Source organism: Pleurodeles waltl, chromosome 11 (assembly GCF_031143425.1).
Source record: "Pleurodeles waltl isolate 20211129_DDA chromosome 11, aPleWal1.hap1.20221129, whole genome shotgun sequence".
In the NCBI taxonomy this organism is placed as follows: Eukaryota; Metazoa; Chordata; class Amphibia; order Caudata; family Salamandridae; genus Pleurodeles; species Pleurodeles waltl.
In genome coordinates, this window is record NC_090450.1 from 942314298 (window position 1) to 942328054 (window position 13757).

Genomic DNA, 13757 nt, shown 5'->3' on the forward strand with positions numbered 1-13757 from the left:
AAGAAAAAATCTGGAAGTAATATATAAAAGGACTACATCTGTAAATTCTAGAGACATATTTAGAGGAAAGGCAGTTCTCACTTCCAAAGGAAATGAAGATGCATGCAATGTGTTACTATAGGTTACTGTGAAATTACGTACTTTTATTAATGAAGGAAGGGAAAACAGAAAAAAGATGGGAGGAAGGTAGAACAATGGAAAGAAAAATGCACCTGGAAAAGAAAAAAGGGAGGTGGGAGGGGGAAGATTATTATTATTATTTTTTTAAAGAAGTAGTAGAAAATAATGTGCCAGCTCATGAGAAATAGATACTGGCATACGGTGCAATTGACATGTCCCTACTGATAAGCTTGTGTATAAATGAAAAACACACGAATCAAGTACAGTACCTATCGTTAGAGGCTGATTTAGCCTTTAGTGAAAACAGGTGCATCCATTTGCTTTCCCATGTTAAGGATTGCTGTAATGTCGCCTCCTTGTGGGCGTAGAAGGATCTTTTCCTGAACTAACTACAGTAAATGCTCTGAAGCATAGTTCAAAGACTCAAATTTTCTACCAGTTGAGCCGCATCTTCTGCAACAGTGCTGCAGTATTCTTGCTTTGATCCTGTGCTTGGTTTCTCCTATATAAAGGAAATTGCATGGGCAAATGAACATGTATGCCACATTCACAGTATTACAATTTGTCAGTTCCATCAGATCAAACTGATTGCCCTTGCATTCAAAACATTTTGTTTTGATATGTATTTCATGTCTTACTTTACTGCATTTATAGTGGCCAATAACTGGATGAAGATTCCAGTGTATGTATAGATGGAGGTACTGGTGGAAATGTTTAACATGCCACGCAATCTCTGTTGTTTCTGCCTCTTTTGACAGCAAAGAGAGGTTTTTCACTGACTTTAAGCTCAACTTTTACAGTATTCCAATGCTTATTGATAGCCTTTTAATGACATTGCTCTTAATACAAAATGTGGTGGGACAAACAAACCGATCTGCATTAGTTTTGTGTGCCATGGGATCTATAGCGTATCTCTGGGACAATACCATGCCCGCTTCTCAAGCTTCTGAGCAAACTTCTAAGATAGCCACGTGAGGACAGTGTAAAAATGGGAATTCCTGCCTCCTTGAAAAAGTCCTTGAAGGCCATTTTTTGGTACAGTTCCTTCTTAAATGTAAGAACTCAGCATGCAGGAAATACAGGATCTCCCCATTGTTATTGATTGTGTTCATATCTGTAGGCAATGCCCTCCGGTTGCTGCCTCTATGGGCCTCAGTATGAAACTGGAAGACCGGCAGACATCCCAAACGTCATCTTGAGCACTCCACCTTAGGATACAGTGAGATATAAAATGCCCTCAGCCAGACCTCACATCTCTACTGACATTGACCTTGAGGGGGAAGAGGTAATATGGTGTCCTGGAGCTAATTAATGGATCTCCCTCTTTCTGTCTTTCTTTGCCATTCACTCCCTCTCATTCTGTTCCTTCAAACCCATGGGAAGGTGAACTGCTGAAGCGCTCTCCTTATACATGGATTGATACCCTAATGCTGGTTATTCCACCTTAATATTGACTCCTGAATATCTGGCTACCAGAATATTGTGCCCAAGAGATAAAGGGCAAAATATTGACAAGCTATGCAGATAAATGTAGGCTTACTTTATTTAGCTCCATCCACATATATGTACCTTGACATACATATTAATTCTTCTTCAAGGTTCTTAGATGTGAAGTAAAGAATGCAACTCTGTACGTATCTATGTGCACTTACCTTCTCAATATATGAGTCCTCAGTAGTTTGGCCTTGATATTTTGGTTCTACAATGTCTCAGCAGTTGATATTTGAACTTTAAACCACATTCTGGCAGGCCAGTAGCTTGAAGGATGCCTAAAGAAGACTGATTCTGCTGGTATTGTGTTGGGATGACTGTCACTGCATCCACTTGAGCTTGGAAACCTGTAGTGTATTTTGCTGCTCATGCTGCCTTACAAATTCAGTTTAATTCCAGTGCAGATTGTAAGAGCTATCCAATTTCCTTTTGCTCACCAGTTAGGATCCAGAGGTATTCACTTATCCATATAGTTCTTGTGAGAAACGCATGTGTGCCTTCTGATTGATGGGCAGACGCCCCACAGTGTGCAGATCTGTTGCTTTCATCCGAAAGCCAGAATATTTTTTGGAGGGCTGTTTTCGTTTGAAATGCCCCAGACTTTCGTCTGTACCTCAGTAATTCTACCTCCAACTTTCTCTCATCCAGCTTATGGTTGCTAGACACCCATTTCTTAACTCATCACTTTAGTTGGCACCTCTCACTGGGCTGGAGTCAGGTTGCCTTTCAGTCATCAGCAACCACTGTGAATAATGACATTCTATCTCGTGCCTTTGAGGGGGACCTAGAGCCTTACAATCTTGTTAATCTCCCAGTACATTGTCCTAGTCATCAAGGGCCACATATAGTTGGTATTTATTTGTATGGTACACGGATCACGTTATTAAACTATAGAGCAGATATTGACCAGGGTACAGTGTCCTTCCTGCATTGCTTCTTGCTCATTGTTTTAGGTACCCTGGCTGGGCCGTGTACTCCCTTGGTTGCTGCCTCAGAAGGTCTGAGCCCTGAGGTGAGGTTCACACATTCAGTAGTATAGTGAAGATCACTACACAAACCCCTCCCTGGAGACACTTGCCTTCACCCCCTGTTCCTTCCCTTTTGTAACCTGCCTGGGCCAGTCATCCATAGTGGTTCAACACCCAGACCTGTGCTTGCAGTAGCATAAGTTACTATTTGATCTCAGTATAAAACTGGAACACCACTTAAACTAGCGTAGTGCACTGTGGAGAAGTCAGGGTGTAACAAGGAGTGGGGCATGTAGATGGAATACTAGACAACACAAAGTGCAATTGTTTTCCACATTTATGTTACACACAAATAAATAGTTTGAGGCACGTGGAGGTGAAAGTGAATAACATACAATTCTGTGACTCCCTTAGCAGTCCAGTCTCTGCCTACTCCATTGCCTGCTTTAATCTGTTTTTCCCAGTATTTCTTGTTGTACATCACATTGTTTCTGTTATTGCTTTTTATAGTTACTACAGAGGTTCTGGAACTGTTGGAAGAGGCGATTTGATGAAGAGGAGGAAAATCAGCAACTGTTGCTTACTTCGAAGGCCCACGCTCACTACAGGTAGTACAGTGGTAACAGTGACCAGAAATCTGTGTTCACTGGTGCTTGAACAAAGTTGGCAGTGTGTGAGCAATGGATTGATTTGTCTTTGAGAAGAGAATCATGTGTGAAGGAGACTGACAGTGTGAAGCACAGCAATTCAGTAATCTGCGATTTAGAGACTGAGTAGTTTGAGAGCTGAAGATGCTCTGTGCAGGGCTGTTGGGCCACAGGTGCAGGGAGCAGAGCTGTATGAAGTGTAGTGGTGTGTGGACTAAAAAGGCAGGGAGGAGTGCTTCGTGAAGATTCTGAGAGCTGCAGAAGAAGGGAGGGAGCTGTGGGAGGACAGGCAGTTGGAGTGACTGAGGTAGAGGCAGCCATACTAGATGATGACTGGCAGTGTGAGGACCAAAGATGCAGGTGTAGTAATGCACAAGAACTGATAGTGTAAGGACTGGAGAGGTATGGAGCGGTGCTGAGATGCAGGTGTAGTGCTGCACGTAAACAGGTAGTGTATGGACTGGAGAGGTATGGAGCGGTGTTGGGATGCAGGTGTAGTGCTGCACATGAACAGGTAGTGTAAGGACTGGCGAGGTATGGAGCAGTGCTGGGATGCAGGTGTAATGCTGCACAAGAACTGATAGTGCAAGGACTGGAGAGGTATGGAACAGTGTTGGGATGCAGGTGTAGTGCTGCACAAAAACTGATAGTGTAAGGACTGAAGTGGTATGGAGCTGTGCTGGAATGCAGGTGTAGTGCTGCACACAAACTGATAGTGTAAGGACAGGAGAGATGTGGAGCAATGCTGGGATGCAGGTGTAGTGCTGCACAAGAACTGATAGTGAAGGACTGGAGAGGTATGGAGCTGTGCTTGAATGCAGGTGTAGTGCTGCACAGAAACTGATGGTGTAAGGACTGAAGAGGTATGGAGCGATGCTGGGATGCAGGTGTAGTGCTGCACAAGAACTGATAGTGTAAGGACTGAAGAGGTATGGAGCAGTGTTGGGATGCAGGTGTAGTGCTCTACAAAAATTGATAGTGTAAGGACTGAAGAGGTATGGAGCTGTGTTGTATGAAGATTGGCAATGTGGGGGCTGTAAATGCAGCTGGTTGGGGTACGTGAGGGCTTGAGATACCAGACGTTGCGGTATGGATACCTGGTGGCATGAGGGCTGGAGGGAGCCATCCTTCGTATACTGCCTGCTGGTGTAAAGGACCAACGTGCAGAAAGCAATGCTGTTTGAACTTTTTCAAATTGAGGATTGAGGTGACGTGGGCTGTGCTGTAGGAAGCTAGCCATTGTGAGGCATAGAGAGGTGATGAACACAGTTGTGCGAAAAGAGACCAAATGAGGAATATGCATTTGGGCTGTGATACACAGAGTGACTGAAAATATAGTGGTCAGTACTGTATGGATTGTAGCGGAGTGAGAGTTGGCAATGAAGGGAGCAGTGCTTCATCCAGATCAGCAATGTGAGAGTTGTAGATGCAGTTAATGCTGCTTTAGGGATTGGCAGTGTGAGGGTTTGAAAGGCTTTTAGGAGAATATGAAACTAGCTGTGTAGTGGTTGGACTCACTGTGGGTACTGTGAGGTCTGGAGTGAGCAGTGTGGTCTTCAGTGGCTGGCCTCATTGTGGGTACTGTGAAGTCTGGAGTGAGCACTGTGGTCTTAAGTGGTTGGACTCATTGTGGGTACTGTGAGGGCTGGAGCTGGAGTGAGCAGTGTCGTCTTAAGTGGCTGGCCTCATTGTAGGCACTGTGAGGGCTGGAGTGAGCACTGTGGACTTAAGACGGACAGTGTGGGAGCTGGAGTTGCCCTCAGCAGTGCCATTTGAGGACTTACAGTGTCAGACATTGTGAGTCAGTTATGAGCATATAAACAACATCAGTTTGGGGACAGGGTGTGATGTTGGCAGTGTGAAGGCTGGTGATGGGGATTCTTAACTTGGCAGTGTGAAGGCTGGTGATGGGGATTCTTTAGGAGGCTGTTACTGTAAGGGTTCGGGACACAGTTAACACTGCTAGTCGAAGATTTGCAGTGTGAGGGCCTGGGATACAGTGCAGTGCTGTATTTAAGACTTGATATAAGGCCTAGATATGCAGAAAGAAGTGCTGTATGTATACTAGAAGTGTGAGGACTTCAGAGCCAATGAAAGGGTGTAGGTGAACTGCCAGTTAAGGGGTTGCAGATGCACTTGGCAGCGGTGCATGAATAGGGAGAATGTGAGGGCTGAATATTTATAGTTGAGCACTGATCTATGAAGACTGGCATTGTAGACATATGGTCAAATGTATCAAAGGGTTTTACCCATTCTTTTCTATGGGAAAATGTGTTGTACATATGGCTCATAGAGCAGTAGCGCTGTGTAAGGAGTGGCATTGTGAGGGATGGAGATGCATAAGACGTCGGTGGTATTAGATGAATACTGATAAAGTGAAGGCTAGCAATGGGGTTACCAGTACTATATGAACATTGGCTGTGAGGTGGCCGGAGATGCAGCGAGTGACTCTGTACAAAGACTAAATAGGGGTAGCTGTCCAGAGAGTGCAACAGATGCTTAATTTGGATAAATCCAAAGAGTGATAATGAAGAACAGGCCCTGTTTGTAGAAGAGTGGAAGTGCTACATTGCTACAAAGCATGCATTTTTAATTTCAGGAATGTGTTGCTGTGTCACTCTGTCCGGACCTGGTTGCAGTATGTCCACTGGAGGCGGCACAGAGAGGTAGGGAGAGTCAGCAATAGAAAGGGAACAAGCTGCGTTTTTAGGAAGCTACATTACTTGAAATTAATGTGCTTTGTCACACACCAATGAAGCTCCATGGTTAGTTCTGGGCTGTGTAGAGACTCTACCATTTCTGTGGGTGTCTGTGTCTAGAGGTGGACTCTGATATATTTTTTCAAATGTTCCTTAGAGATTTCTATACCCAGTGTCACGCAGGCTGGTATACGTCAAGACATGGTTGTCTTGCATGCAGCTGTTCTAGGATTATGGTCTCAAAAGATCTCAGAATCTGCCTTTACAACCTAGAGCCTTGGGGTGCTAACCAAGTGAAAACATAAGGTGTGCCTGACATTCAACGAGGATGTCAGGCTCATCCTATGTTTCTACTTGGTTAGAAAACCTGGGCTCAACGTTACAAAGGGCAACTCTTTTAGATGTTTTTCTCAGTTCAGGTAGCCAGGAGCAGCAGGAGAAATTAGGATATGGGACATTAAAAATAAAACACATTCAAGTGAAACTGGGGCAGGAAATGCTGGGTGGGGTTAGGATTAGAAAATTAAGTTGTCCGGATGTATTGATCTTGATGACACCCAGTGTACTGTTCAGTTGTTCATAGTCTGAATACTCCCTTATAGTGAGGTGACAGTGATTAAGGGGTGGGGGAGGGGGGAAAGTCTTCAAAAAGGGGAGTGTCAAGTGACAGGATGCAGTGAGCTTAAACGCTTTAAGCTTCAATCCTTAGCGGCCACTGTGAGCCTTGACAGTGAGAATAAGTGTCATTTAACAACTTTGTTGACGGTAGTGGAGGATACTTTTTCTGTGTTCTTGTAGGCCTTTTTATGGTGCCAACTAGGTCTTGCATGTGTAAACCTGGGCTGGTGTTTGCACAAAATATCAAAGAAAAAATATTGTGTGGACAAAATATTGTGTCTGGAATAGTGAGGGTAAAAATATTGTGAAGGTAAGTTTCTATGGGTAAGCAAACTTTAACTATACTTAACTCCACATCTATATACCTTGACTGTGTATATATATATATATATATATATATTCAAAGTATGTAGATGTGGAGTTAAGCTTAGTAAATCTATATTTACTCCATTGCCCTTATCTTCTTGATTTTTTTTGGGCCCTCGATATTTTTGACACAATATTCAGTTCATACGATATTTGTTTCCTTGATATGTCAGACAAGCCCTGAGCCTGGACGCCTGATTGTTTAAGATGTAAAAGGATATGACCTTATCCATCAAGCAGGTAAGTGGATTAATGTAATTTGTCAGGGCCTAATAACCAAATTTTAGCTACTTGCTTGTCTACTGTGCTGTCACTGAGCATGTCCTGAGCGCCACTACGATCTAAAACTTTGGCCAATTGCATGTTACCCCACCCTGTTGCCCCATTTATATACACATGTACAGAAAAGATTTCTGAAGAGGAATCCAGAAGGCCAAAGTCCAACTCCTCAGGAACCAGACACTCAAATTCAGTGATGGTAGAATGAGGTGCATGTCTGCCCTCCTTGGTAACAACGGATCTGTGCCCCTTGAAGAAGGTGTAGAAGGCAAGTGCGAGCTGGCATCTTCAGATTGATGGTGCATCTGTGACTGTCCCTGTTTTTCTGAAGGACTGTCAGAAATTGAGGCACTGCAGGCGTGCCTTCCCGTTCAGGAAATAAACCTCTCCCCCTTGTTTTTGTGGGTCGCAAAGTCACTTTGGTAGAGCACCATCAGGCCCTGAACAGACTGAGAAGCATTTTTTCACTGATTTAGTTTTTATTAATGTTGAGGGTAAGTTTACCTGTAGTTTGTGCCTCTTCTCTCTGTCTAGTGGCCTGTATATCCAAGGTCAGCTGGTTGAGTAACCAGCCATGTGAGCTCAATATGGAACTTGGGAGGATACATCTTATGTGGCTCATACATGCACATTAATTTAATAAGCCTTTCCTATTGGTATGGGTGAAATACCTTTTAGTCACTGCCCACTTATGATGGATACAACTACCTGTGGATTCCTCACCCAAAGAATTTTCCCCATGCACCAGCATTCGACGCTAGTGTATCCACCAGAAAAGGCGTTACCGAAGGTAAGTAACTTGTTCTTCTTGGCATGTCTTTATTGAGGTGCTGTCTGTGTCTTTAAATGGTGTAGTTCGACTGAGTTTCAGAGGTGATCCAAGACTAATTCTTGACTCTCCTCTGTTCAGATTCAATACCACAAGGCAGATAATCACTTTGGGGCGACTTGGAAGCCTCGATGCTTCCAGGCCTGGAAGAGATTCCGGTTTCAACAGCAGCAATGGAGAGAGATGCAAGTGCGAGCATATGATTTTCGTAGGTAAGTCTGTATATTGCTAAGGTTGACGGATAGTCTGTTTCTATTTAAATATGGTGGACAGTGGGAACAAATTTGACTTTGTGAGTCATCCAACAATGACACCTCATGATGAGCAGCCAGACATATGATGTTATGTATGTTTTTGTGTTCAGTGTGAAACTATATTTCGGTTCAGCATGTGTCTTACGCTGGTATGTGGCGTTCAACATTGTCTTGTTTGTGTAGGTGCTTGATACAAAAGCGAACCTTCTGTTTCTGGTGGCAGGAGATGGTACAGCAGCGAGAAAACCATCTGGCACAAAGAATGGTAAGTCTTATTAGCTTCCTGCAAGAATCACTGCACTGAGTACAATATAAAGTCATCTGCAGCATTCAGCAAAATATTTTTCCTCTATATTTGCACTGTTCGGACACTGAATTCCGTTGTTCCTGGAGAGCCCACCCATCGGTTTGATGAGTTGTGATCTCTGAAGGGTTCCCTTAAGGTTAAGTCTATTTCCGCATTCTTGGAACGGTCCATTAAATGACATTAGGCCTGATCTAGAGTTTGGCAGACGAGATTACTCTGATATCCCGTCTACCGTATTACGAGCCCATTATATCCTATTGACATCGTAATTCGGTCGACGGATAATCTGTCATGTTTGTGACGGAGTAACCCGTCTGCCAGACTCTAAATCATGCCCATTGTCTTTCAGTGGAACCTGTACCATCATGTGCAAAGAAGTTCAGATAGTTCATCCTGCACATGCATTCTCCGTTCCCAACTTGTACAAAGTAGCCCTTATTATAGGAAGCAGATCCTGTCATTTTTGAAGAGGCAGTGTTGGATGAATGGACCTGTTTACTCAGTATTGTCCTCTATGCTTGGAGAGTTGGTGCAGTTCATACAAATGTGATGCCTGCATAAAGAGGTGATGCTAACATGAATTTGGCAGTTGTTGTAGTGCATCCTGTCTGCATGAAGAGCTGCGCTAACATGAAGTTAGCGGTTAATGCATTACAGTTCTCTTTGTATAGAGCAATATTGCTAGCATTAGCAGAGCTGTTAATACAGGGCCATCCTGCCTGGATGAAGAATAATTTTAAGCATAAATAGGACAGTCGTTATGCCTGCATTGACAGGTAGTGCAGTCAGGAATTGTGCAGTTCATGCAGTGCCATTTTAGCTTTCTCAGAAGAATGGCAGGATGTTTGAAGCAGTTCATGCAGTGCCATCTTGTCTCTGTCAAGGCAGAGCCAAAATACGCACACAACCATCCCGTGCCATCTTGTCTTTATCCATTCAGTATTCTACTTTGCCACTAGCCCATCATTACTAAATCAATCCCTGAACACTTCAAACAATACAGGCAGAATCTCCAGGGTAGTTTTCCCCTCTCGCCTTCTCACACCACCACTCAGTCCTATGAGAGTGGATCTGCATATTTCAGCCTTAGGTAAGGCCTGTATGGTTCCCAAAAGTCTCTCTGCCATGCTTTGGGGTGCACCAAGTTATTGTATTCTTCAGTAATAGTATTGCAGAACTCCATATCCTTCAGCCATGCTTTGTCAGTGGACACTCTAGGGTTCATCCAACACATTGCAACTTGCCTCTTGGCCAATAACGGTGCCGTTGATGTGAACGTTCGCAATACACCAGGTTTATCCGTAGTAAATGCCAGCAAGGCCACCTCTGGTGTGGGACTTAAATCTATGTCTAACATCGCTGTCAATATAGAAATCCCTTTTCCTAAATATTAAAACATAGCATGGCAATTTCAAGCTTTTTGTAAAAAGGACGTAGTGATGACCTTGAGTTTTTTTTACATTTCGCTATGCTTCCAGGCGTAAATTGGGCAATAGTTGATAGTATACCTTTAATCTTAGCACAGCAATACCTCCAGGATTTCTCTGAGATTCTCCCCCTCCCCCAATTCAGCCTCCTTCTCCTTTCTTGCATTGCATACTGGGAAAGTCGTGCAGCATAGCACCTCTTTTTACAAATAAGTGTTTAGCCATGTCTTTCCTGTGAATTGTTTTGGTCAAAGTTTCCAGCTCTACTAGAGGGTTAAAGTTCAGGAGTACTCTTGTCTCATGTCTTATTCCATGATATATCAGTATCCCCAATACATTATTCCTTTCCTTGTCCTTAAATGCTTGCAGATACATAAAGGTCTCGCCTGGGAATATGTTGCCTAGTACCGTCACCCCTATTTTCTTTAATATTTTGAGCACGGAGAAAGGGAAGGGTTGTTCTGTACTGGTAGAAGGGTAGAATAGGGCCTGTCCATCGCTAACTCCTAAGCTGTGAGCTATAGCGTTATGATATCCATTGGGGGGATGAATGTTGTGCTTTAATAAAAATCATAAAATAAAATAAATAAGCTCCCTACTTCATTGTTCAGTAAGCGGAGGTGCTAATTTCACCTCATCCAGACCAGACATCACCATCGCCATCCCCAGCGACTACAAGCAGCTCCGCAAAGACCATCCATCCAGACCAGGAGGAGGCATAGCCATTGCCCACAAGACCACCCTTCGACTGACGATCAACACACAAGAATTCACCCACCTCATGGAGCCCCCCCCACCCGCAGCACCCTCATCTATAGACCACCCGGACCACGCCCATCGTTCAGTGACACCATCATCAACCTCATAGCCCCCACACACTCACCTCCAGCAACTACATTCTCCTCGGTGACACCAACTTCCATTTCAACGATCTCAGTGACCAAAACACCTCATCACTACTAGAGAACTTGGACACAATTGAGCTCAAGCAACTGGTCACCTCACCTCACCTCACCTGATGGACACACCCTAGACCCTATTTTTTCTACCAGGAACAACATCATCATTGCCGACTCAACCCTGCTACACTGGACAGACCACTACTGCATCCACTTCTCCATCTCCACACCCACAGTGCACACTTACACAACGTGCCCCTCCTACAGAAAATGTAACCAGACCTCTGAGCAGCAACTCATCAACATCCTCAGTAACTCACCACCCCCAACATGACAGATGCCAACAACTCAGCGCGCAACATCCATAAATGGATTACCGACTGCGCCAACACCCTAGCTCCCCTCTGGACAACCACAGGGAAACACTCCTCCAAGAAAACCAGATGGTTCACCTCCGCAATCCAGGAATCAAAGCTCTCATGCAGGAGGCTGGAGAAGAATTGGAGGAACAGCAAATCGCCGGAAGACCTTGCAACTTTCAAATCCGCCACTAGATCCCACCATGGCCTCATCAGGTCCACCAGGAAAACCGTCCTGCAGGACCGCATCAACACCACCACACACAACACTAAATACATTTTTAACTTCATCAAAGAATTCGCCAAGACCACCAACATCCCTCCATATCAGGGTACCTACGACAGACTTGCCACATTCTTCCATCAGAAGATTAAAGACCTCTACGACAGATTCAGACCCTAAGACTCACTGATTTAACCAAAGACACCCCTGCCTGGACCCTCCGAACTCCCCAAGACTCCTGCACACCTGGACCCCCCTAACAACAGACTAGACACGCTCAATCATGAGCAGCATCCATTCCGAAGCCCCTACTGACCCGTACCCCCACTACATCTTCAACAGGGCCGGCACCCGAACTCTGCAAGACCATCAGCTGCTCCCTAGAGTCAGCAACCTACCCAGAAGACTGGAAGCCTGCCTAGATATGACCACTCCTGAAGAAACCCACAGCCGACCCAACAGATCTCAACAACTACTGCCCCATCTTGCTGCTGCTCCTCCCAGCTAAGGTCACAGAGAAAGCAATCAACACTCAGATATGCCAGCACATCAAGGACAACATCCTGGACGTCTCCCAATCAGGATTCAGAATTAATCACAGCACCGAAACCGCCCTGCTGGCCGCCACAGATGACATCTGCTCCCTCCTCGACCACGGACATACAGCAGCCCTCATCCTACTTGATCTTTCAACCTACCTCGATACAGTATCCCACCGCACCCTATGCGTTAGATTCCATTCAGCAGGCATACGCAGCAAGGCCCTTCAATGGATACACTCCTTCCTGACAGGCAGAACACAGAAAGTCAGACTCCCGCCACACCTGTCAGAACCTACAGACCTCCGCTGTGGAGTACCCCAAGTATCATGGCTGAGCCCCATGCTGTTCAACGTCTACATGACCCCTCTCACCCCTGTCGGCAGGAACTACCTCTTGAGTATCCTCTCCTACGCAGATGACACCCAGCTGATCATCTCCCTGACCGAGAACTCCTCAACAGCCAAGAGGAATTTCAGGGACGGGATGGAAGCAGTCCCCACCTGGATGAGGGGGAGCTGCCTTAAGCTGCCCTCCGACAAAACCGATATCCTCATCAAGGGACCTTCCTCCTCAGCCTGGGACGACTCCTTGTGGCCCTCAACACTCCGCGGGCCACCCACCCTCACAGACCACGCACGTAACCTCAATGCCATCCTCGACTCAACACTCTCCATGACCAGGAAGGTCAACTCCGTCACCTCCACCTGCTTCCACACTTTCTGACTCCTACGAAAGATCTTCAGATGGATACCAGCTGACTGCCGAAAAACCGTGACACACGCACTAATCACGAGCAGACTTGACTCCGGCAACGCCCTCTCTGCCGAAACCACCAAGAAGAACCTGAGCAAGCTGCAACAAATTCAGAACGCCGCTGCCAGACTCGTCCTAAACATTCCCTGTTGAGAGCACATCACAGAACACCTGAAAAACCTCCACTGGCTCACAGCCGAGAAGAGTATCAATTTCAAACTCCTCGTGCATGCCTACAGAGCCCTTCACGACAGCTGACTCGGCTACCTCAACCACCGCATCAACTGGTACTCCCCTTCCAGACCTCTCAGTTCGTCACAGCAGTCACTCGTCAATGTACTCTGCATAAAGAAGTCATCAGCTGAAGGAAGATCTTTCACATTCCTAGCAGCAAAAGGTTGGAACACCTTACCGCTTCATCTCAGGCAATCACCATGGCTGCCTCAGTTCAGGAAGGACCTCAAGACCTGGCTCTTCAACTGATCTCTGAGGACACACCCCTCAACGCCTTGAGACCCCATAGGTGAGTAGTGTGCTTTAAAACCTATGATTTGATTTGATTTGAACTTGAATAATAACATTTATTGTGCTGTGAATTAAAACCATTAGTCACCACTGGCACTGTTCATACAGAAGGTAAATTTACAGAGTAAATAAAATTGATTTAACAAATCAAACATGAGTAAAACTAGAAATTCTTAAACATTTTTGGTTGTCCTTTCAATGTAATATCTCACAGCAACTGAAACAATGCAGCTTCCAAACTGTAAGAAGAGGTTTTAAATACATTCCGATGGGAAAATGTATTCACTCACAAATGTAGAGCAGATGTCTTAAATCCTGTACAGCGTCAACTTCAGGCAGACTTGTCATCAAGGGCTTTGACTCCAAGATGTTGGATGTCAAAAGAGCACAAATAAAATTCAGCTAATTAACACTGTATTTCATTTTGAGATTTCGTAGCAGCCTGGCTGCC

At 45.0% G+C, this 13757-nt stretch overlaps 1 protein-coding gene across 1 annotated transcript in view; it reads left to right on the forward strand.

Annotated features, from left to right (window-relative positions):
- The window catches only part of SFI1 (SFI1 centrin binding protein), a 328160-nt gene that overhangs the window by 156070 nt on the left and 158333 nt on the right, over positions 1–13757 (forward strand). Inside the window, exons 12-15 of the mRNA XM_069215083.1 lie at positions 3090–3187; positions 5826–5892; positions 8099–8229; positions 8455–8536. Of these exons, the coding sequence (XP_069071184.1) occupies positions 3090–3187; positions 5826–5892; positions 8099–8229; positions 8455–8536 (378 nt within the window). The remainder of the gene's footprint in view (positions 1–3089; positions 3188–5825; positions 5893–8098; positions 8230–8454; positions 8537–13757) is intronic.